Source organism: Gorilla gorilla, chromosome 15 (genome assembly GCF_029281585.2).
Source record: "Gorilla gorilla gorilla isolate KB3781 chromosome 15, NHGRI_mGorGor1-v2.1_pri, whole genome shotgun sequence".
NCBI classification, from domain to species: Eukaryota; Metazoa; Chordata; class Mammalia; order Primates; family Hominidae; genus Gorilla; species Gorilla gorilla.
Window position 1 is genome coordinate 107639228 of NC_073239.2, and position 26873 is coordinate 107666100.

General features: G+C 41.6%; 1 protein-coding gene across 4 annotated transcripts in view; it reads right to left on the reverse strand.

Annotated features, from left to right (window-relative positions):
* The window catches only part of TTC7B (tetratricopeptide repeat domain 7B), a 277826-nt gene that overhangs the window by 153109 nt on the left and 97844 nt on the right, over nt 1-26873 (reverse strand). For all 4 annotated transcript variants that reach the window (XM_004055569.3, XM_019010165.3, XM_063698113.1 and 1 more), the window contains one exon: nt 3162-3240. In XM_004055569.3, the coding sequence (XP_004055617.1) occupies nt 3162-3240 (79 nt within the window). The remainder of the gene's footprint in view (nt 1-3161; nt 3241-26873) is intronic.

Sequence of the window (26873 nt, forward strand, 5' to 3'; positions counted from 1 at the left end):
TCCTTTAGGCAATCACTCCCCACTTCCCCTCCCTCTCAGACTCTGGGAACAATCAACATGCTTTCTGGCTCCATGGATTTGCCTATTTTGGACATTTTATATAAATTAAAGTATGCGATATGGGTCTTTTTGTGACCAGCTTCCGTTACTTAGCATAAAGTTTTCAAGGTTCATCAGTATCACTGTGTACGTATCAGTACTTCATTCTTCTTTATGGCTGAATGATATTCCATTGCATCGATAAACCACATGCTGCTTATCCATTCTTCAGTTCTAGACATGTGTATTGCTTCCAACTTTTGGCTATCATAAATAGTGCTGCTACGAACATCCATGTACAAGTTTTTGTTTGAACATCTGTGGTTTTTTTTGTTTGTTTTGAAACAGGGTCTCACTCTGTCACCCAGGCTGGAGTGCAGTGGTGCAATCACACATAGCTCACTGCAGAACACCTGTTTTTAATTATTTGGAGTATATACCTAAGAGTGGAACTGTTGAAAATATACTTTCAAATCCTTCTCTGCTATGATCTCACACCAGATAGAGTTTACAAAGCAACTTTTCCATCTCATAAGAATATTATAAATTTGCAATTATCAGCTAATCTTAAAAAATCATAGTTTTTAAGGCTGATGGAAACACTGCTTATGAATGTCATTAGATGGAGAAACTTTCTAACGTCCAATGTAAATCAAGATACCAGTGAAAGTCAACAATATGAACAAATGCTCCATACTTAAGCAATTTTGAAAAACTGACTTTTTAAATGCGCTTTTAAAACAATTATGAAAACACTTGCCAATTCAGTCAGTTACTTTCATTGTGCTTCCAAATCTTGGAAGAAGCTGTTCATATTGACCAGTTGGGAAGTTTTATGAATACTGAGAAGAGGTAAATTTGAGAGAAAAGACAGCTGGCAACAACTTTTATCCATATTCTTGTAGGTTCTTTTGCCTTGAAGAATCCTAAAAATGGAAATATTTTGTTTGAACTTCTTAAGGCACCTATAAATCACATTGATATTTAAGTAAATTTTGAAGGCCAACTGAGCTCTTGGTGGTGGTGATGGCAGGGTGTGTGTGTGTGTGTGAAGTTGTCCATCCTGTCTCACCCCCATAATTCTAGGAAAGCCCAGCTTGGCCATCTGGCCCCATGAGTTGTACGTCCACCTCTTAAAACTCTGGAGACACCACAGTGAAGTCATTTCCTATGACGTGAATCTCTTAGCCATGCCCAACTGAATAATCTCCTACAGCATTTAAAGGATTCATGATAAAGAAAGGACAAAAGTATGGGCAATAAAAGATAAATTGCAATCTTACATGAGGTTGTTACATCAACTGTGACATGTGGCATTTGCTTAGTTTTAATAAGCACCAGTCCTCCACTCAAGCACCCACTGGCTATGGCTGTGTAGGGCAAGTTATAGAGGTCTACCTAATGAACATCCCTAGATAGGAAAGTGAAAGGATTAAAAAGGAAAAGAAAGAATTCAAGTCAACAGGAGAGCCAAATTGCTAACCAACCAGTTAATTTAACTATGTTGTATATTTCTCTTCCAAGTTTTATAGTCAATATAATTAGCCAAACAACTAGCAGCCCTCGGGATCCAATCTGCCTTATTCTGTCTGGGTTTGGTATGAATCATAAGCATACACCAACCCCTCAACACCCTGGCAGCCATGAGGGCCTACATTCTACCTGCCTTAACAGGTGCAAGTCTCAGGATTCAGCAGAGAACGCTGCCAACAACACAGGAAAGGATGCTCAAAATCATTAGCCATCAGGGAAGTGCCAATCAAACCACAATGGAATATCACCACACTCCCACCAGGATGGTTACACCTAAAAAGATAATAACAACTGTTGTTGAGGGTGTGGAGAAATTGGAACCCTCATAACTGCTGGTGGGAATGTAATATGGTACAGCTGCTTTGGAAAACAGTCTGGCAGCACCTCAAATTGTTAAACACAGTTACCATATGACCCAGCAATTCCACTTCTAAGTATACAGCCAAGAGAAAGAACACATAAGTCCACACAAAAACTCGTACATGAATGTTCGTAGCAGCATTACTTGTATTTGCCCAAAAGTAGAAACAACCCAATGCCCATCAGCTGATGAATGGACAAATAAAATGTGATATATCCACACAATGGAATATTATTTGGCAATAAAAAGGAAAGAAATACTGATCATGCTGTGACCCAGAGGAAGCTTGAAAGCATTATGCTAAGTGAAGAAAGCCAATCACAAAAAGACTACAAATTAGTCAGGTGTGGTGATGCGCGCCTGTAGTCCCAGCTACTCGGAGGCTGGGGCAGGATGCAATGAGCCAAGATTGTGCAATTGCACTCCAGCCTGGGCAACAGAGTGAGACTCTATCTCAAAACAAAAAAACAAAACCACAAATTGTATCATTCCAGTTATTGCAAATGCCCCGAATAGGCAAATCCATAGAAACAGAAAGTAAATTAGTGGTTGCCAGGGACTAGGGGGAGGGGAAAATGGGGATTGACTACTAACGAGTATAGAGTTTCTTTTGGGGGTGATTAAGATGTCCTGAAATTAAATATTAGTGATAGCTGGACAATTCTATGAATATGCTAAAAACTTTAAATGAGTAAACTGCTATGTATATATTATAAATATATGTCACATAAATATCCATTATGACACAGAAGTGAAAGGGCTTGTGCAAGTTCACAAGCCCAGTGACATATATGTATAATACATATATGTCACATATATTTATTATAAATATACGTATATTTTTATTTTATTATAAAATATATATTTTATTTTATTATAAAATAGGTATATTTTATATACATTTTATTTTATATAAAATAAATAAATATACATATAAAATATGTATATTTTATATACATTTTATTATAAAACATGTATATTTTATATACATATATGTCACACATACAATATATGTGATATATATGCATATAAATATATGTCACATATATTTATAACACATATGTCACATATATTTATTATAAATATATGTATAATGCATATATGTCACATATATTTATAACACATATGTCACATATATTTATAATACATAAATGTAAAAAAATATGAATGTAAATACCTATGAGACAAGTGCCCTGCTGGCCTCAATCAAGTCACTGTTCACACTTACCATTCGCAGGTTTTGAGTCGTTCTCGTTTCAACTGCTCTGAGAAGCTCTCTAAATCTTCCGACTCCTCTTGTCAAGTTCCTGTGTGGACACAGAATTTGACGGTTTTCATCTGGCATGTATTAATATTAAATATTTTATATGCACGTTTCAATGCATTTTGTCTGCATAAAAGCTGTTGGCTAGATTTTAAGCAAACGATTACTCTGCACATGCCTAGCCATCTTTGGTTAAATGAAACATTTGACCTAAGATTGATGGCCTTTTGTGTTTTGTAACCCCTAGCACATTTTCTCTAAAAAATAAAAATTTGAAAATCAGTTGAAGCCAACAAATTAAAAAGCAAGATACCTTAGAAGAGTCTGTGTTCAAACTCTCAATGGCTCTATAGAGTGGGACTGAAATCTATATTTTCATTTAAAAGGTGGGAGACAACACTGGGCAACAGGACACAGGAATATGAGCAAGTACCGTGTGCAACATGGGTAAGGATAAAATATGAAGATGGAAGGCACAAAAAAACAGGAACTCCACCAAGCAACCACTCTGCATCTTTGAGAACATAAACTTATCAAACCCAGTAAATTCATCAAACCAACCCTCCTCCAAACCCCACACTGACGAAAAAGAAGCAAAGGGTCAGAGGCCCCTTCTGAGAGCGAGCATGTGACAACTGGAACCCGAGCTCCCTGAGTGTAAGCAGAGCACACCTCATCTCGCTGCCACTCACACCCCACAGGGACACATTTGGTGACATGTTTCATTAAGAGACAAATAATTATTTTGTAACATCCTGGTCAATATTTTCAAGCCCCACTTGTCCTCTCTGAAAGCTGCATCCAGCCTGTTGAGCTGGGAACGCTCCCCAGCCGGTCCCTTTACATTAAGCACCGCCACCACCTATGACATAACTCAGCGATATTTATAACCTGCTCATTAGAACATATCTCATCTTTCCAAAAAGCCACAGTGTGGGTCAGCCAGTGCAAACGTGTCAGCCAGCCTCTGCAGGCCGTGGCAGATGCTCTAGGTATTTGGCTCTCTTCTTGGATGACATTTTGAATCATGCAAAGATATTAAATCAAACTGAATGTGGGTTCTGTAAGTTACAAGCACTCATGAGGGCTATTAATTCGCATCTTATACCTACATGACATCCCAGGGCTCTCATGCACAAGAATGGCCCCAGAACTTTAAGATAATGATTTATTGGCATAGGTACATAACTACTCCCATAGTCCTCTCACCCACACATATCAGATGATATCAGATCAGAAGCTTGATGGTGGCATAAAAAGAGAAGCTGTGCTCAGGATGCCAAGCAGCACTAAAGGAAACCTAACAGAGACGTGAATAAAGATTAGGTAACAGGCCCTAGGACATGCAATCTACTCTGCTTTCTCCTTCATTTGTTTTTATGGGATCCATGTTCACAGGCAACAAAGTACATTTGCTTTGGACTGAAGCTCAGTTCTCTGAAGTAACACGGCGGGAAGGAAATAGCTACAGCTAAACAAAGGATGGGAATGGATATGGTAGTCTAACTTTGTTCCAGAATCACGGATTAAACTCCTACTGGGTACAGAAGAGATGGTACTTTGAATTGTATGAAATAAGCTGTGACTGAGGCAACATAAGTGGAGACCCTGGTTGAAGGGGCTGATTTATCAGGTAGAAATCAGGCCTGGAATAAGCAGTATCAAACCTAAATATTGTAACCCAGGGAAGCCTGCAAATAGGAACTGGTCATTCAGAATGTTTCCAGTGTCCTAGGAAACAGAGTAAGCTACTTAGACAGTTAGAGAAGCACACAATTTTCCAGCTATAAATGATCCAACAGAATCTGGTCCATTATGACACAGAAGTGAAGGGCTTGCTCAAGCTCACAGGCCCAGTGAGAGAGTGAGCTGGGAGCTTTCTACCATACTCTGTTACCTTCCTGGGTACACATCAGCTCTAAAACAGAAGCGTAACTCTAGAGGAAGGAACAAAATATGAATCCAAGAGTTCAGGTCTATGTTTTGCATCATTAATATGCAAATTACTTCATATATTTATAACATAAATTCTATGTGTCCCAGTGATGACAGCTAATAAGATACTCATTACTGGTCCAAAACTGGAAAGAAAATCGGTTGGCCCAGGTGAAGAAGTCCAGTGAATGCGGGTAATGCCCTGGGCTGCCGAAAGAGATCAACGATGGGTAGAGAAATTCAATTCCCCCGTTAAGGTGCAAGACGGTTTCTCCCGCGTAGGACCGAGGCCCTCTGGTGGAGGAACGGAGGAAGTCTCCGCCCCGAAGGAGGCCAGGCAGGATGAGGCAACACCAGCCACTGGGTGCGTATTCCCAATTAAGCCTTTGAAGCAAATACAAGTTTTTCTCAAACTGTTTCCAGTTTATTCCTGGAGAGAGTTTAAGATTCAGAAGCAAATTCTTCCTCAATCTGGGAAGCATCTGCTTGTAAACAAAGAAGCCACAGTAACCACAGAGCTGAGAAGGCCTGAAGCTACAATCCACTGCAATGAATGCGGCACCCAGAAGGGTGCCCGCCCCACCACAGATCAATCGGACAGCAAGAAGAGGTGAAACAGGCACATCTTAAAGTGCCCAAATGTAAAAAGCACGATTCCCAGGAAATCCTGTCTTCCAAACGTGTTTAAATCACATAATTTTATTCAACTAATCGCTTCCACTGTTGCCATGAGAGCAGAAAAGGAAAAATGTTCAAGTACACGGATAATCAGAAAAAAAAAAAGAGGAAGTTAACTTGCAAGAATACTATTCCAAATGCTATGAGATAACCCAGTTTGAGAGAGGCAAACAAAACCCACACGATTGCTTTCATATCTTCAAACTGTTAGTTAATTCTTAAAATGTTGAGATCAATTAAGTATCTAAGAAGGAACTGTTGTTTAAAACTCCACTCAAAATGAAGATAAGAGAGCCAAGGAATCTCCCAATCTCCCTGTTTTGAGGGTTTCCACAAATCCCTGACATTAGGTCATTTATTCCATTTCAACACCCTTGCCTGAGAGAGTGCAATGATGTCAGAATTCATTATGGTAAACTATTCTCAAAACAAATGTTCCTGCCAGCATTCGCGCAGCGGGCACTCTGGCAAGCTGTCAGAACTTGGGGTTCATCTCCTGCACTTTACTTCACAAGCTTCCTGAGCTGGGTGCATTTCCTTCCACTTGGAATGGTTCCCAACAGCTCGGCTGGGACCAAGGAGGAAAGGGCCTGCAGGTCCCCGGAGCACCAGCTGCTTGTTCCGCCTGACAGGCAAAGCTCTGCTTCCGCTCACCAACATCACTGTCCTCAGCCCATTATGGAGAGCTCAGGCCAGAGTCCCACAGCCTTGCTCTCATTCAAATCCTTGTTTTTCCACTGGCAGGAAAGCCTACCACTTTTCATGGGGACATAGTCTACTCTTCCCTTGACCTACTTCCATCTTTTCTTCTCTCCTATCTTTTCTATCTGGTTTTATCCTCCTCCTGCTGAACCTCCTTCCAGGGCTTGTCTGCTGACTCGCCAGCATTCAACCCTCCCTCTCGACCCTCTGTCCTGGCGATAGGTTCCAGTTCCCCCTTGGGCCCCATGGCAGCACCTTTCCAGGCTCTGAAATGTACACTCTAACGTACAAGCTTACCGCACCTGGTTTCGTCCTGTTCTATGACTCTGAACCACATTCTCGGCTCTTTAATATTGCCATCTGTCCCTCTGTAATCAAACCAAGGAGGAAATGTAAATGGGAAGAAAGCCAGAGCTCCAAAATCAAAATGGAAAACCAAGGCTAGAGAAATTTGGGGACATGAGAATCATTTCAGCTTGTAATGAGTGGCTACTTCAATAATAAGCTCAATACATTTTTGTTGTGTTGTTATTTCTCCTTTTATTTCTTGGGAGTAGGGTGGGAAAAGACAATTCTTCCCTTTAACTTGTCCTTCCAAATTATCTTCAGACCTCAAAATCTGACCCAGGCACCAATACACTTAAATTCAATATCACCTGTCATTGTCGTGGAAACTCAAAGTAGTAGTGTGAATAAAAGACTGGGTCAATTTCCTGGGTAATGAGGAAAAGGAGGCCTGCTAGAGTCTATTCAATATTTTTGTCTCTTATGCGGCTGAGAATTTTATAACTAAAGATCAAACACAATAAGTCAACCCAGTAGATCGCAAAGAGCAAAGAAACCGTCTGCCTTTCTCCATGTTTTCTTCTCACCAACCAGCACTCCTGAAACGCTGAAGCACTAGGTTACTTCCACAATGACTGAGCAATGTTTCTTAGCCGAGGCCAGGTTGGTCCCTGAGGACACACTGTTGAGCAGGGGACACCGTCCCTGCCTCAGGGAGCTTAGATGGCTTCACATCCCCACAAAAATGTAAGTGCCTCCAAGACAGAGGCCTTGGCTTTATTCACTGACATAACCCAAGCCTCTGAAACAGAGCCTGGCATACAGGAAGCACCCAATTAATATTTGTTGAATGAAAAAGAACCATCATGAGCCGAATGAACCAAGACAATGAGGGGATACATTTCCTACCCGTTTCTTGTCTCCTTCTTTCTCACTGAACACAGTTCAGCAGGCAGCAAAGCACTGCACTCTCTTAACTAGAATAGCCTAGTATGCCCTCGGGGGCTTTGCTTGTAGCGTGGAGACCTGGGGGAGCAGTACTCCTACACCAGTGGCATGCCCAGCCTAACAGTTTCTAGAGAGCTATGTGGATAATGGAGATTTTGAGGTTTTTTAAAGAAAAGTTCCAGGCATTTCAGGGAAACTTTCCTGCCCTTGTGCCTTCACACATGCTCCTCTGTCTGCAGGGTCAAGACCCAGGGCTGATGCCAGCCTAGATAGCACTTTATACCTTTCCATACTGATTTTCATTTGAGTTTATATCTGTTCACCAACCAAACTGCAATCATTGTGAAGGCAAAGGCCCCCTGTGTACCCACCACTCCTTGTCTCAACTGCCTCACAGGGCCAGCCAGTACCAGTGACGTTTAACAAGCTGGGCACCCCCAAAAGAAAGAAAAGAGTGAGCACCATCTTATATTCCCAGACCCCTTTCCCCATCTCCTTGCTGAAAAGAGTTATCTCAGTTACAAAGGGAACAACTAAAGCAGGTACTTGGTATACCATGAGATACATCCCATCATCATATACGTATACCCTTGTGGTATGTATCTGCTTTTCCAGAGTTGTAAGTGTTGACAAAGACAATGTCATTCTGGATATTGTCAACACTTACAACTCCGGAAAAGCAGATACATACCATGTATCTTCTAGGTCCATCACTTTTAGTTCTCAGGCTTAAGAATTTACGTAACCCTTAGTATCATCTATCTTGAAAAAGGCTGAAATCAAAACGAGATACCCAGATCTGGAAAGTGGGAGAAGAACAGATACCCTTCACAGTCCAAAAGGACACTGTGGCCGGCTGTCAGGGAGCTGTTTTTCCCAGAATGGAGTCCAGCTTCCCCCTCTGTACATACTCTCCTCCTCATATCCAATGACATGCATTTGTGAAGACAGATGGCTTGCTGCAGTCAGGGGCCAGGGATCAAACCCACAACCTTGGCCTCGTTAGCAAAGGGCTCTCTCTTACCCACGGAGCAAGCCAGCTGCAGCCTGGATATAGTGACGGAGGGTGTGACAGCCATCCACGCCGGGATGAGAACAAGCAGGCGAGGCTTCCGGATGTCTCACCTCAAACCTTATGAGAGCTGTACTGGGCTTAACAACATTTTTTGGACTACCTCAGCAATTGAGGCTTCCTCGTGACAAAAGCAGAGTCAATTATACATTTGGTCAGCCGGCCAGGCGGCACACAGTACAGGGAGTAGGGACTACGGCCCAGGCAGTGTAGGTGGCACCAGACACATAAAGTCGAAGAAGTCACAGAGAGTGGCTTCTTGGAGTTCATACTTCATGGGCCAGGACATGAACACATAAACAAGTCCTTCCAACAGGCGTGCACAAAGCCTATGAATGAAAGGTGGCCAGACTGCTCTGACAGCCCAGCCAGAAGAGCAACTCGCCTGCCCTTCACCTGTCCCCTCCCCTCCCCTAAGCTCCGAGTCTCTGAGAAACAGGAAGTGTAGAAAGCCTTGCCCCATCTCACATCCTTCCTTTCAACCTCTGGGAATGAGTCAAAGAATATCAGTACTCATTCCAAAAGAAACATATATATATATATATATATACACACAAATATATATTTCTCTCTCCATATATATCTGTGTGTGTGTGTGTATATATGTGTATATATGTATATGTGTGTGTGTGTGTATATATATATATATATATATATATATATATATATATATATGGAAAGAGAGAGAGAGAACACTCATACCTACTATGCACTAAGAAGTGAGGCACAGTGAACGCAATGGTAAGCCAGTCAGCAGACGTGAGTCCTCATGAACTTGTATTTTAATGATGTTCAGTTTAACCCCAATGGTATCCAAACACACTTGGACTCCTCAACCTAACAATACTCAAAACAAACCAATCCGAACTTATCTATCATATAAGGATTGTCCTTCGCCCGGGAATCCATATGCTTATCTATATACCTGAATGTAAAGAGACAAAATAGAGTCGTGGTTACAGACCCTGGAGTCGGACAGCATGAGTTCAAGTCCAAGCTTTGCCATTTATTAATTGTTGACCTTGGGCAAGTGCCTGTGCCACAGTTTCCTTATAAAATGGAAATTACAACTGTACCCACCTCATTTAACCATACCCACCTCACTGTTGTAAGAATTAAACTAGTCAGTAACAACTGTATTGCCCTCATTGGGTAACTGTACCCACCTCACTGTTGTAAGAATTAAACTAGTCAGTAACAACTGTACCCACCTCACTGAGTAACTGTACCCACCTCACTGTCGTAAGAATTAAACTAGTCAGTAACAACTGTACCCACCTCATTGATTTGTTGTAAGAATTAAACTAGTCAATACATGTAGGAAGTGCTTTTTAAGTATTTGCCATTATTACTTCTTTTAGCCTCAAAACTCTACCATTGTTTTAAAAAAAAAAAACTTTTGGAATTCTGGAATCTGTTTTCCAGTCAATTTATAGCATATGAAAATCTGCTTTACTTCTTTGAAGTCATTTAATTTTGAAGGAAAAAAGATATTCCCCAGTTTGATTCATTGATCCTCTTTGCTATTTACTGAAAGTCTACCATGTCCCAGGAACTCCCTATGTAATTCCCAGGTCTGGCTCACAATGACAAAAGACAACAACCCATGTCAGGTAAGAACAGTAAAAAACTTTCTCTGGGGCCTTGTGGTCACCCTCCTGGGAAATGATGTGACATCTCCTAAGAGACTGTTCCCCTGACGGGGGCAGGGGAACAGTCTCCAGCCACGGCTTTGGGGCGGGGCACGGACAGATGACTGCGTGTCTGGCAGGTGTGAATCCTGACTGCTCCATCACACTTAGCACAGTGAGCGTGTGGAGACTGTTCTGAGTTCATCAAGAAGGGCCAGATCACACTAAAAAATGTGAACTCAAAAGTGAACCACCAAAGCTTTATGAGCCCATAACACAAAGCTGGAGAGGAAAGCTCGCCACTTCCACTGGGGAAGTGTCTGCTCCAGACCTGGCCGGAGCTGGAAGACAAGCATGAGGGTGGGGTCCCCGTCAGCCTGCTTCATCAGACGGGGCTCAATTAGCTGCACAGAACACTGATGGGCACAGGCCAACAATATTCATTTTTAACAGTCCAGAAAAGAGCAGAAAAAAGACAATCTGGAAGGTAAAAATGTCCTGCTAACAAAATGACTTCATTCATCAATTCTGAGTGGCAAAGTCACAGGAAAAGAACTTCTGGCCACCCTGTCCATCCCCTCGACTGGGCTATGGAGAGGAAAAAAAGGCAGAAAGGTTGTCAAGGGGAGGAAAGTCCCTCCAAACGCACCACAAGCACTTGAGCTGGAAGTTCGAGTGTGAGGATAAGAGTGCAACGTTCACTTCCATTCAATTGACAGGAGAACTGCGTTTCCAACACAACTCTGGGGACCACATTTCAAAGCTAGAACAGTGAGAAAAAAATCCAAGGGGATCATTTGAAAGAAAGGAAAAAAAAAAAAAAGACCATTACATGTGCAGGGGTCAGCAGTCCAAATGGCTGCAGAAGCCAAGCAGGTAGCAGAGGTGGGTGAAGACAGACTGTGGGACGACAGGCGTCGCAAGCCTACAGGCCTCCAATTCAAAACCATAACATAGAAACTCAACAGGGAATGGAGGCTCTTTGCCATTAAATTGGTAAATAAAAGCCTCTAATATTTTTCTTGGGGAAACAAAGCAGTGCTGCTCAGTTTGAGGCAGCACAGTGCCGATGGGATTGTCACACATTCTCAGGAGTGGGACCAGATAACCCGCTTGGGCCTGGGAAAGGCAAATCTGCTGGGGAGAGAAGACAAAAAGGGCAAAGGTTGAGGAGGCTCATGAGAAGAAGGACCGGAAGTGAGCATGGAATGTGAGCCATCTGGGAACATGGCAAGGGGAACAAGTACCAGATGCCAGGCATGCACTGAGATGGGGAAGGACTGGCCAACGGGCTTCACCTTGTCTCTTCCTCATCTGCAAAATAGGACTACCACCTACTTGCCATACTCAATGAGATGGCACCTGGAAAGCTTCTGACTCCATGCTCAAAAACACGTGAATCCCCCGCCTTTCCCCAACCAGCTGCTACGTCCCACCATCCGGCCCTTCATTCCACATACAAACATTTACTGGCTAAAAGCCAAAAGCAGCCACTGGTGTGATTGTGAACCTTTGGTTTAATAGAAAACAGTGCAGAATCTGAACTGGTTTCTATGATGTACTACACCAAACTCTTCTTCTCAATTGTAGCTTTATACATGAGGAAACACAGGCTTAGAAATAACGGAACATGCCCATGATCACACAGCCCACAGCAGAAGAGCTGGGATTTGAACTCAGGCCCAATCTGATGCCAGTGCTAAGGAAAGGTGAAGATGATCCCTGTCGTGCAGAAGCCTGCAGTCAAACTGGAAAATGTGACTACCTCCTATGACGCAAAACAAAGGCATCCCAGGGACAGGAGAGCAGCCAGGGAAGGCTCCCAGCGGCACAGGCCAGCTGAAGTCTCTGAACCTAGACACATCTGGCTGCAAAGAACGGGATGGGATCCCACTGGGAGTGGGTGACAAAGGGGTAGCAGAGAATTTATGCTGAGGCGTCTGAGCTTCACAGCAGAAACAGGACTCAGAAGAAAGATGGTGTCGGGGAAAAAGACTAACATTGATAAGATGGCGACAACACAGAAGACGCTCTGACCACAAGTCAACCCTCTGAAGTCAGTTCTTTCATCGCACAGCACCTCATTTATTTGGCTTTCCCAGTCAGAGTTCACACTCACTCACTCTGACGCGAAGCTCAGGTTTACCTTGGCTCTATCTACAGAAAAGAAAAAGCTTTGCTAAGCACATCAGCAGAGCAAACATGATCTGTGAGGAGAATATTTAATTTGCTCAGGGGAATAAGCTATTTCAAGCCCCTCTAAGCCATCCAGAGGAGCTGCCATTTACTAAGAAACCACTGACATGGTAATTAAAATTATTCCACTCTCTCATCAAGAAAGTCCCCACAAGAGACTGGGCTTCTTCAGGACAGAGACTGGGTCCCTCCCACTAGGATGGAGTATGATCCAGCTGCACATCTACTCATGTAGCTGTTGTGAGGATGAAAGGGCACAGTCACTGCCCAGGAAAGGTCAGCCATCATCTTCTTCTGAGATACCACTAACTGGTTCCATGCCATTCCCCAACTCATTATTCCAGATGATCTGCCAGCCAACCTAGTGACACAGGCAGGAATTCATTACTCGCAACTGATAAGGAGGGAAACTGAGTCCCAGAGAGAGAAGAAGGGAGTCTGGCCCAACAGCTCTAGGAGGGGCTGAGCCAGGACCTGACTCCCGGCCTCTGGGTTCCCAGGGCAGGGATTCCCTCCCCTGCCCTCTGCTGGGTACTGTTCTAGCCCATATTTCACTGACCCCCCCTCAATTCTTTCTTAATATTTTATTCGATAAAATATAGATACAGAAAGCCCTATAAAACAATTGTATGGCGTAGGGGACTATTAGAAGGCACACATCATGTAACCACCACCAAAAAAAATAAAGACACCAACATTCACCACATCCCAATGAACAGTCCCCTCCAACTAAAAGTAACAACTACCCTGACTTTTCTGGTTAATTGCTTTGTTCCTCACGTAGGCATCCCTACACTATAGCCTTGTCCACTTTTTTTCACTCGACGATTCTTCAAAATCACTCTTACTTTACACCTTCCCCCCTACCTCTTTTTCTTACAACTTATCTGCTAGAGAAAACTTCGGCCTATAGAGTTTCCCACTGGCTAGAAAACTGCACATTCATGCTACAGTTCAATACATGCCTCTGTTCTCTGTATTTCCTGCAATTTGGCAGCTAGATCCGCAGGCTTGATCAATTCAGGGTCGATCCCTTTGGCAAGATTTCAGCAGTGTTGTGCTCTTGTTCTGACATTAGCAGCCCTTGGTATTCAACACTTACGGCATCAATCTCCTGGGAGTTACTAAGTGGTGACATTCTAATTCTCCCACTGCATTTTCATTTATTAGCTGGAATAATTTTTTTTTTTTTTTTTTTTTTTGAGATGGAGTCTCGCTCTGTCGCCCAGGCTGGGTGCAGTGGCGCAATCTCGGCTCACTGCAAGCTCCACCTCCCAGGTTCACACCATTCTCCTGCCTCAGCCTCCTGAGTAGCTGGGACTACAGGCACCTGCCACCACACCTGGCTAATTTTTTTGTATTTTTAGTAGAGATGGGGTTTCACTGTTAACCAGGATGGTCTCGATCTCCTGACCTCATGATCCACCCGCCTCAGCCTCCCAAAGTGCTGGGATTACAGGGGTGAGCCACCATACCCAGCCCTGGAATAATTTTTATAAGATGTTTCATCTAATATTTGGCTTTCCAGTGGCTTAGTACACATAGTAAAATGTTTTATGTTTTCCATTTATTTGCTTAGTTTTCAAAATACTGAATTAGAACTCATGAACTTAAGCTTATTTGATTAGTCTATTGCAATTTTTACCCTTCTTGAAATTCAAACTATCCTATATTTGACCCGAGTCCTTTTAAAATGACCTAGGAATCTTTGATAGCTTCTTCGCTATACGGATGTAGGTAAAGGTGTTCCAGGCTCATCTTACACATTTCCTGCCCCAGAACTGGCATGAGGTTTCTTTTATTGAAATCTGATACTTCAAGGTCAAAATCTAGGAGCTAGGGATGTTCACTGCTAATGGTTCGGTCACCTTAGCGAGAACTCTCTCTCTCACATATAAACACATACACACATACATGTATATATGTGTGTATATGCACATGCATATACACACACATACATAAACACAAATACCTCAGATTTCATACTGATATTTCCAATTTGATTATTCAAATTCAGGACTACAGTTTTTCCTAGACTACTTCTATCTTAAATCTGCTTTTTCCTTTCTTCCATAGCAAGAATATTCATTCTCAAGGACACAGGGGATGATGGAATTAGAACATTCCATAACTATTCAGTTGCTTTATTCCGTGTTATATGAGAAGTTTCAGAATAATACTAATAATACCACCATCAATTATTTTCATCATCTGTTATCAGTGATCTTTGATAATACCATAATTGTTTGGGGGTGCCACAAAGCATGCCCACCTAAGATGGCAAACTTGATCAATAAATGTTGTATATGTGCCCCACTGACCAGCCATTTCCCCATCTCTCTCCCTTTCCTTGGTCTTCCCTATTCCCTGAGACATAATATTGAAATGAGGCCAATTAACAACCCTACAATGGCCTTTAAAGTTCAAGTGAAAGGAAGAATTGCACATCTCTTACTTTAAATCAAAAGCTGGAAATAATTAAGATTAGTGAGGAAAGTCTGCCAAAAGCCAAGATGGGCTGAAAGTGGGGCCTTTTGTACCAAACACTTAGTCAAGTTGAAAATGCAAAGGAAGACTGCTTGAAGAAAATTAAAAGTGCCTACTCCAGTCAACACACAAATGACAAAAATAATTTTTTAAAAAAAGCAAAAGAGCCTTATTGCTGATAGGGAAAAAGTCTGCATGGTCTGGATAGAAGATTAAACCAGCCTCAACATTCCCTTAAACCAAAGCCTAATCTAGAGCAAGGCCCTAATTCTCTTCAATTCTTTGAAGGCTGAGAGAGGTGAAGAAGATGCAGAGGAAAAGTTTGAACCTGGCAGAGGCTGGTTTGTGAGGTTTAAGGAAAGAAGCTGTTTCTATGATATAAAAGTGCAAGGTGGCCAGGTGTGGTGGCTCACGCCTGTAATCCCAGCACTTTGGGAGGCCGAGGCGGGCGGATCATGAGGTTAGGAGCTCGAGACCAGCCTGGCCAACATAGTGAAACCCCATATCTACTAAAAATACAAAAAATTAGCCAGGCATGGTGGTGGGTGCCTGTAATCCCAGCTACTCCAGAGGCTGAGGCAGGAGAACAGCTAGAACCCGGGAGGTGGAGGTTGCAGTGAGCCAAGGTCACACCACTGCACTCCAGCCCAGGCGACAGTGCGAGACTCCGTCTCAAAAAAAAAAAAAAAAAAAAAAGTGCAAGGTGAAGTGGCAAGTGTTAATATAGAAGCTACAGAAAGTTATCCAGAAGTTCTAGCTGAGATCATTAATGAAGGTGCCTATAGTAAACAACATATTTTCTATGTAGATGAAACAGCCTTCTATTGGAAGAAAATGTTATCTACGACTTTCATAGCTACAGAGAAGTCAACGCCTGGCTACAAAGCTTCAAAGGACAGGCTGACTCTCTTGTAGGAGCTAATGCAACTGGTGACTTTGAGTTGAAACCAATGCTCATTTGCCATTTTGAAAATCCTTGGGCCCTTAAGAATTATGCTAAATTGACTCTGCCTGTGCTCTGTAAATGGAACAATAAAGCCTGGATGAAAGCACATCTGTTTACAGCATGGTTCACTGAATATTTGAAGCCCTCTGCTCAGATGCACTCAGAAGAAAGGATTCCTTTCCAGATATTACTGCTCATTGACAATGTACCTGGTCACCCAAGAGCTCTGATGGAGATGTATAAGGAGATAAAAGTTGTTTTTATGCCTGCTAACACAACATCCATTCTGTAGCCCAAGGGTCAAGGAGTAATTTTGACTTACTGTTTACCATAGATAGTGATTCCTCTGATGGATCTGGGCAAAGCAAATCGAAAACCTCTGGAAAGGAATCTACAATGAACTCAAACAAATTTACAAGAAAAAAACAAACAACCCCATCAAAAAGTGGGCGAAGGATATGAACAGACACTTCTCAAAAGAAGACATTTATGCAGCCAAAAAACACATGAAAAAATGCTCATCATCACTGGCCATCAGAGAAATGCAAATCAAAACCACAATGAGATACCATCTCACACCAGTTAGAATGGCGATCATTAAAAAGTCAGGAAACAACAGGTGCTGGAGAGGATGTGGAGAAATAGGAACACTTTCACACTGTTGGTGGGACTGTAAACTAGTTCAACCATTGTGGAAGTTGGTGTGGCGATTCCTCAGGGATCTAGAACTAGAAATACCATTTGACCCAGCCATCCCATTACTGGGTATATACCCAAAGGATTATAAATCATGCTGCTATAAAGACACATGTACACGTATGTTTATTGCAGCACTATTCACAATAGCAAAGACTTGGAACCAACCCAAATGTCCAACAATGATTGATAGACTGGATTCAGAAAATGTGGCACATATACACCATGGAATACTATGCAGCCATAAAAAGGGATGAGTTCATGTCCTTTGCAGGGACATGGATGAAGCTGGAAACCATCATTCTCAGCAAACTATCACAAGGACAAAAAACCAAACACCGCACGTTCTCACTCATAGGTGGGAATTGAACAATGAGAACACATGGACACAGGAAGGGGAACATTACACACCGAGGACTGTTGTGGGGTGGGGGGAGGGGGGAGGGATAGCATTAGGAGATATACCTAATGCTAAATGATGAGTTAATGGGTGCAGCACACCAACATGGCACAAGTATACATATGTAACAAACCTGCACGCTGTGCACATGTACCCTAAAACATAAAGTATAATAATAAAATAATAATAATAATTTCTCAACCTGAAAAAAAAGAATATTTATGAGCAACTACATAATTTATATCTTAAAGAGTGGTATTATTTTATAATGCTTTTGTCATGGCATAAGTCTAGCATAATATTGATTGACATCAACCCTTATTTATATATAGTTTATGTCTGAGGGCTCAAATCTAACCAGTGGCAAATCCAAGTTTATGTAAAATTAAATCTCTTCTAATGAGTGTAATTTCATGTGCATTTTTATAGTTTCTCTTTCGTTAAAAAAAAACCTTATGTGCCAGAAAAAAAAAAAAAGAAAGAAAAGAAATTGTATTTTCAGGCTGCTAACTGTCAATATTTTGGATAAATTTTCTACTTGAAAAAAAAAAAAAGAAAACCTCTGGAAAGGATTCACCATTCTAGATACCACTAAGAACACTTGTGATTCATGGGAGGACATCCAAATATCAAGAAGAACTGGAGCTTGGAATAAATTGTTTCTAGCTCTCATGAATGACTTTGAGGGGTTCAAATCTTCAGTGGAGGAAGTAACTGCAGGCATGGTGATAATAGCAAAAGAACTAGAATTAGAAGTGGGGCCTGAAGATGTGACTGAACTGTGGCAATCTCATGATGAAACTTGAATGGATGAGGAATTGCTCTTACAGATATACAAAGAAATAAGTTTCTTGAAATGGAATCTACTCCTGGTGAAGATTCTGTGAACACTGTTGAAATAACAACAAAGGATTCAGAATAGTATATCAACTTAGTTGATAAGACAGCAGTAGGGTTTGAGAGGATTGATTCCAATTTTGAAAAAGTTCTACTGTGGGTAAAATGCTATGAAACAGCATTGCATGCTACAGAGAAATCTTTTATGAAAGGAAGAGTCCATCAATGGGTACACTTCATTGTTGTCTTATTTTAAGAAATTGCCACAGCCACCCCAAACTTCAGCAACCACCACCCCATCAGTCAGCAGCTATTAACATCAAAGCAAAACCCTCTACCAGCCAAAAGATATGACTTGCTGAACGCTCAGATGACTGTTAGCATTTTTTAGCAATAAAGTATTTTTTAACTAAGGTAGGTACCCTTTTCTGGACATAATGTTATTGCATACTTAACAGAATACAGTATAGTGTAAATATAACTTTTATATGTGCTGGGAAACCAAAAAATTCATGTGACTTGCTTTATTGACATTATTGTATGGTCTGAAACCAAACCTACAATATCTCTGAGGTATGGCTGTATTCAAACTTCTGAAGAAAAAACAAAAACAACAACACCTTGTCAATCAAGAATTCTATATCCAGTAAAACTATCCTTCAAAAATGAGGAAAAAATAAAAACATTCCCACCTAAGCAAAAAGTGAGAGAATTCATTGTTAGTAGACCTGCCCAGTACAAAATTTTAGGGAAGCCTTCAGATGACAAGCAAATGATACCAGAGGGTCATAGGAATATATAGGAATAAACTAATAAAAGCACCAGAGATGTAAATATGTGGATAAATATAAAAGACTGTATAAATATTGTTTTATCTTTTCTTCTTTTAATTTCTGTAAAAAATAACATTGTGTAAAGGGAAAATTAATATATTACATTGTTTTTATAACACAAAGAAGACGGGGGGAAATGAAGCTATATTGGAGCAAAGTTGCTAGTACTGAAATTAAGTCAATACTAACTTGAAGTTGACTGTGATAGTTTAAAGATATATATTATAATCCATAGAGAAAACAGAATTATTTTTTCTCCCGATGGAGTCTCGCTCTGTTGCCCAGGCTGGAGTGCAGTGGTGCAATATCAGCTCACTGCAACCTCTGCCTCGCTGGTTCAAGCAATTCTCATGCCTCAGCCCCCCAGGTAGCTGGGATTACAGGTGCCCACCACCATGCCCAGATAATTTTTGTATTCTTAGTGAAGACAGGGTTTTGCCATGTTGGCCAGGCTGGTCTCAAACTTCTGGCCTCAGGTGATCCACCTGCCTTTGCCCCCCAAAGTGCTGGGATTACAGGCGTGAGCCACTGTGCCCAGCTGAAAACAGAAAATTTTTCCAAAAAAATGCAGTTAAAAATCAACAGAGGAATTTAAATGGTATACTAAAAAACTATTTTTTAACAACCATTAAAAAGGGTACAAAGGAGGAATGAAGAATCAAAAAAGACATGAGACATACAGAAACAAAGGGCAAAAATAGTAGGTGTAAATCCAATCATATCAATAGTTACATTAAATGTGTATGACTACATTCCATTCAAAAGGCAAAAAGGTTTATACTAGATAAAAAAACCAAGATCCACCCATATGCTATGTATAAGACATAGAGACACTTTAATTCAAAGACACAAATAGGTTGAAAATAAAAGGACAAAAAAAATATTATGTAAACAGTAACCATAAGAGAAGTAGTGTGGCTATATTAATACCAGGTAAGACAGACTTTAAATCAAGGAATATTACTAGAGACAAGAAGCATCTATCAAAAACCTACAGCTAACATCATACTTAATGGTGAAAGACTGAATGCTTTCTAAGATCAGGAATACAATAAGGATGTCTGTTCTTGCCACTTTTATTCAACATTGTACTGGAGATTCTCGACAGTGCAATAAGGCAATAAACAGAAATAAAAGGGATCGAGATTGAACAGAAAAAAGTAAAATTCTTTATATTCACAGATGACATGATCCTATATGTAAAAATCCTAAGCAATCTATTACAAAATTATAAAAATTAATTCAAGAGATTAGTCAGTTTGCAGGATACAACATCCATATATAAAAATCAAAATTTTCAATAACAAAAAATAATTTGAAAATGAAATTAAGAAAGCAATTCACAATCACATGAAGTGAATGAAATACTTAGGAATGAATTTAACAGAAAATACAAAAGCTGAAAACTACAAAACATTTTTAAGAGAAATCAAAGAAGATCTAAATAAATGGAGAGGGGTTGGATTAGAATATTTGCTACTGTGAATCTGGCAATTCTACCCAAATTGATCTAAAGATTCAGTACCACCTTTATCAAAACCCTGGCAGGCTTTTTTTTTTTTTTGACAGAAATTGGCAAGCTGATTCTAAATTTTACGGGGGAATGTCAAAGCCTGAAAATAGCCAAAATAATTTTTAAAAAGAACAAAGTTGGAGGACTTATACTACCTAATTTCAAAACTTACTATAAAGCTACTAGATTCAAGACAGTGTGGTATTGGCTTAAAGACAGACATACAGATCAATGAAACAAAATAGAGACTCCAGAAACAAACCTTTATGTTTATGTTAAATTATTTTTTTACTAATGTGTCAATGCAATCCAACGTGAAAAGAACAGACTTTTCAACAACTAAATAAGAAGACAACAATCCAATTGAAAACAGGGCAAAAGTTTTGAACAGACATTTCACCACAGAGGAATACTAAGAATACTTTCTTTTGAGACGGAGACTCATTCTGTCACCCGGGCTGGAGTACAGTAGAGCAATCTCGGCTCACTGCATCCTCCACCTCCCAGGTTCAAGTAATTCTTGTGCCTCAGCCTCCCAAGTAGCTGAGACTACAAGTGCACATCACCATGCCCCACTAATTTTTGTATTTTTAGTAGAGATGGGGTTTCACCATTTTGGCCAGGCTGGTCTTGAACTCCTGACCTCAGGTGATCCGCTCACCTCAGCTTCCCAACGTTCAGGGATTACAAGCATGAGCCACTGCACCCAGCAAGAATGCTCAGAAGCACATGAAAATTTGCTGAACTTCGTTAATCATTAGAAAAATGTGACTTAATTAAAATCACAATGGGATACTACTGATACTACTACAAACTTACTAGAATGGCTCTAATTCAAAAAACTGACAATGCCAAGAGTTAAAGAGAAAAAAAGCTGGAGCTCTCATACATTGCTGGCGGGAACGTAAAATGGTACCATTAGATGGTTTCCTAAAAAGTGAAACACAAACTTACCATATGACCCATCAATCCCACTCCTATGAATCTACCCAAGGGAAATTAAGACACATGTTTACAAAAAGATCAGCCCATGAATGTTCACAGCAGCTTCATTCATAATAGTCAAAAAGCAAGAACAATCCAAATGTCCATCAGTTGGTAAATAAATAAACAAAAATGTAGTATATCCATACAATGTAATAATAATGACAACTCCACAATAAAAAGGAATGACCTGCTGATACATGCTACGATGGGAGTGAACCTCAACAACAGTATGCCAAGTGAAAGAAGTGAGACACAGGCCGGGCGTGGTGGCTCACGCCTGTAATCCCAGCACTTTGGGAGGTGGAGACAGGCAGATCACCTGAGGTCGGGAGTTCAAGACCAGCCTGACTAACATGGAGAAACCTTGTCTCTACTAAAAACACAAAAAAATTAGCTGAGCGTGGTGGCACATGCCTATAATCCCAGCTACTTGGGAGGCTGAAGCAGGAGAATCACTTGAATCCAGGAGGCGGAGTTTGCAGTGAGCCGAGATCACGCCATCACACTCCAGCCTGGGCAACAAGAGCAAAACTCTGTCTCAAAAAAAAAAAAAAAAAAGTGAGACACAATACACAATCAACTACGTATTCTATGATTACATTTATGCAAAATTTCTAGAAAAGGTGAATCTATAGACACAGAGCCACAGAGCAAATAAGTGGTTGCCTGGGGCAGGGGGTGGCAGAAGGAATTGACTGGAACAGGCACAAGGAACTTTTCGAGCTAAAGGGAATGTTCTGAAACTGAACTGTGAAGATGATTGCACAGCTGTATAGATTTTTTTTTTTTTTTTTTAGAGACAGTCTCACTCTTGTCACTCAGGCTGGAGTGCAATGGCGCAATCTTGGCTCACTGCAACCTCTACCTCCCGGGTTCAAGAGATTCTCCTGCCTCAGCCTCTCGAGTACTTGGGATTACAGGCAGCTGTCACCAAGCCTGGCTAATTTTTGTATTTTTAGTAGAGATGGGGTTTCACCATGCTGGCCAGGCTGGTCTTGAACTCCTGACATCAGGTGATCCACCCACCTCGGCCTCCCAAAGTGCTGAGATTATAGGTGTGAGCCACCATGCCCCGCCTATATACATTTATTAAAAACAACCAAATTGTATAATTATTATAGGGTTTTTAAATATGTAAATTATACACAAAGCTGCTTTTAAAAATATAGCAGCTTCCTCTATGACAATTCCTGGCTATCTCCCCCTCCCCAGTTTTCATCTCTATTTTCTCATTCTTTCATCTCTTTTTTTTTTTTTTTTGTGATTGGTACTGTTTTTGTTTTTTTTTTTTTCTTCCTTTTTTTTTAATTATACTTTAAGTTTTAGGGTACATGTGCACATTGTGCAGGTTAGTTACATATGTATACATGTGCCATGCTGGTGCGCTGCACCCACTAACTCTTCATCTAGCATTAGGTATATCTCCCAATGCTATCCCTCCCCCCTCCCCCCTCCCCCCACCCCACCACAGTCCCCAGAGTGTGATATTCCCCTTCCTGTGTCCATGTGATCTCATTGTTCAATTCCCACCTATGAGTGAGAATATGCGGTGTTTACATCACTTCTTGATCAATTTTCACGCTGCTCTCAGCAGTTTCTCTTGTAGCAGGGCCCAGTCCCAGAAGAGAGCCCTAGTGAGTCAGTTTCAAGTCATCAGAAGGGCCTGACTGCTCTGGCCCCTTAGACCTTGCTGGGCAAAAATCCTCTCATTTTCAGCTGCTTATCTCAAATTGGCCAGACAAGCTTCCCAGTAAATACTTCATGGCTATTTTAGGGTCTCCTGTTCCCAGGCCCATCAGATGCCCTGTTGCACACAAATGCAAATAATATGCCAGCTGTGAAGCTGTTGGTAGTGTGTCCCCATCAGCTGGTATGTTGGGGCTCATGAGGATACTCTGCCACCTAGTCTAGCTCTAAATGTTGTTCCTGAGCTTTTGGGTCTGCTCTCTAGTCGCTGTGTCTTTTTTTACGTGGATATAGGAGAAGACCCAGAACTACGCTGCCACTGGTGCTGCCACCTTCCCAGATTTCTTAGCTGCAAATTCTTGCCTTTCCCTCTATGGGAGCTGGAAACCCTCTACTCTGTAGGGTTTGATTTATTTATTTATCAAGCCCTTATATAGTACTTGCTATGTGTAATGATAATGTGTTCAACGCACATTAAAATTACTCTCTAAATCAGCCTAATAATCCTATGAAGCAGGTCCTATCATTATCCCCAGTTACAGATGAAGAAACTAAAACAGAGAGAAAGTGAAGGGACTTGCCAAGGTCACCCTGCTGGTCAACAGAAGATCAAGCATGTGAACCCAGGAGCAGGATCCAGAGTCAGTGCTGCACAACTCTGCCTCTCACGAGCACGTAAAGTGTATCTGGCCTTGTAGGTTCAGCACTCAACCATGACCACCACCCCACCCACTTCTCCCAAGACCCCTGTCAGATGGTACGTTTTATCCCTCCTTCAAAGACCAAGTCCAAATGTTAATTCTTCTAAGAAACCTAATGAATTCACCTAAGTAGTTAACTATAATACTTCCGCCTTCCTCCTCTCCTTTCTCCTTCTCCCCCAGTACAGACCTTCATTATACTGCCTTTCACAGGGTGATATAATTATTTGTTGTGTTAAAGAAAAAATTATTCAATGACACTTGTTAAGGCAGAGTAAGGAGTACTTGTTCAGGTCCATCACGATAGGCAGAGGGGCCACTGCAACTGGGTCTTGCAGTGGGAGGGAAGGAGTGGCTAGACTCCAAGTACAGCCTAAACAGGTGAAGATTTACAGCCAAGAAGGAGGGTGGGGGTCAGTGGGTGGAAAATCACTAAGAGGAAACATGAGGAGTAGGAAAGATTCTGGCTAAGCCGATCTAACAGGATTCTTGCTGAAGACGGGCCAGGGTGATCAGACAGCAACTGGGGGATGGTAGTGGCTGAGGAACCCAATCAGACACTGAGGATGATCAGGTATTAGAGAATGGGGGATTCTGGCTAAAATGACTTCACAGGTTCTTTTGCTAAAACTGGATTTTATATGGAAGTGTACAGATGGGCCTAGCAGAAGATTTCGAAGTGTGACTAAAGTTTGGCCAAGCAAGGAATCTTTGTCCATTGACATCCTTGTCTTTCCCATAGCTCAGAGAATGCTTCTGTTCATCTTATATCCCCAGAGCTTACCCAGCAGGCTCTCAATAAACATTCATGGAATTGAGTAGGCAACAGTTTTTTGTTTGTTTTTTTGTGTGTGTATGTGTGTTTAATTTACTAGCTCAAAATGTACTTGAAAGCTGTATAATTGCATCTTTTAAAAAGATCTGTAATTCAGGTTTTACTAAGCCTGGCTAATGAGTTTTTCTGGGTATTCTTCAGAAAAAATATAGCTTTAGATTCTTCCTGGTATTTTAACTGCTTATTTCCAGGATGCAGGGATCACTGCTTCTGTTGCTAATTTGCCAGGGAGATTCAGAGGAGAACCAGCTACCACAACCATCAGTCAGCCAGAACAGAGAGACAGAAGATACAAATTATGCCAGGGGGAAGCAGAAGGAGGAAGAGCTAGCAGAAAAAAAGATACAGCGTGTCCACGCCAAACCTGGAGAACCATCACCAGAAGGCATTCATAAATAAAAAGTAAAAATTCAAACCCAAAATACAGAGGAAGGTGGAAAAAACAAATGTCAATTAAGAAATAATCCAGCCAGGCGCGGTGACTCACGCCTGTAATCCCAGCACTTTGAGAGGCCGAGGCAGGCAGATCACGAGGTCAGGAGATTGAGACCATCCTGGCTAACATGGTGAAACCCTGTCTCTACTAAAAATACAAAAAATTAGCCGGGCGTGGTGGCGGGCGCCTGTAGTTCCAGCTACTCAGGAGGCTGAGGCAGGAGAATGGCGTGAACCCGGGAGGCGGAGCTTGCAGTGAGCTGAGATCGCGCCCCTGCACCCCAGCCTGGGCGACAGAGAGAGACTCCATCTCAAAAAAAAAAAAAAAAGAAAAGAAAAGAAATAATCCGTGACTTTCCTAAACCCTGTAATTTAATGCAGGAATTTGCTATGAGAACATACAATCATATTATAGATTTCCTTATTGGTGGGCAGGTCTATGGCAGACATTGCCATACAAATATAAAAGTGGGTACTTGTAGAAAAATTTATATCCCCTCTCATTTTCAATAGAAGGCTCTAGTGTATCCTAAGAAAAGTCATAAATTATCCCAAGATGTCTCAGTCATTTTCTGGGCTTTAGCTCAATCTCTCTGCAATTTTCTCTAACAGTTGACTAAAAATATCACTGCAAAAAAAGAATAGAGAGGAAAAGGATGATCTTTTAAAAACAGGTAGGAAATATCCCTTGAAAAGAGCTAGGTCCCCACCCCCAGCCCACCTTCGTGTAAAATACTAATGCATTTGACACCTAAACCCAGGAAGGGAAAAGGCAGGTAGGTGATTGAGCTTTTGCTCTGGGCCAGAGCCAGAACTGGGATGCATGCTTCCCCCTCCTCTCCTTCCCATCCACCCTGCTTCCCCAACAGATACATCTGGACCCCCTCTGTGATGCAGACGTCACTAAATTACCAAGACAGCTCCCCACAGTCTGACAGGCTCAGAGAGGGTGAAACTTGGCTTCCTTCTTGACCAGACAGGATATGAATTCCTTCTTCCCCACACTCATGTGTTATTTCAATGGTCTGCCCTTGAGGGGCGGCCTGCAGAGGCCACACTTAAACTCTCTTGTGGGCTTCTCTGTCCAGCTGCACCCCATGAGGCTTCAACTTGAAGAGCTACATATTTGAAGTCTTAAAAAAGTTCAAGTCTGGGAGGCTGTGGGAGGAAATGTTCTCAACAACTAAACCAGGGAAGATGATAGCTCCCTTTCCTGCTGCGGGAACTCTGGAATCCCATCCAGATGTGTGGGTTAGGCACCCTCCTCGGAAGGAGGCCTACAAGACCAAACTTCCACTGGGCTAGGATCTTCCCAGAAAAGACTCTTTCAGAGCCAGCTTGAGGCACTTAATAAAGCCACCATTATTGTATTTCCCTCCAACCACAAAGACAGGGTAGAAAGCAGAGGTCTCTATGATCTTTCCAGAAAATGTGTTATTTCTTGCTAAGGTCAAGGAAATTGTTTGATGCCTGGCGCTCACCATTCTCCTTTAACAGAATGAGATCATATCCAGGAAGACCTAGGTGGTCGTAGTGTATCTCCCGCTTTACCACAAAGAAACAAGAATAGGAGCCGTAAGTTCCATGAAGCCGGTCTGGGCTGTCCTATTCGGCCTTAGATCCCCAGCACCTAGCACAACGTGCACAGGTGTTACATCAACTACTTTTACAGACAATATGCAACTCTCAGATAGACATCTATGAGCCACAGCCGTCTCAGCTGAAAATGAAAAGTGCATCCATTTATTCATTCATTCATGGATGCACAACTATACACCAGACACTGGGGCATACAGGTGCAGATCAGTTCCCACGCAAAATTGACCAAAATTCCTGTCCAAGTGGAACTTAGGTTCTACTGATGGGAGACAAC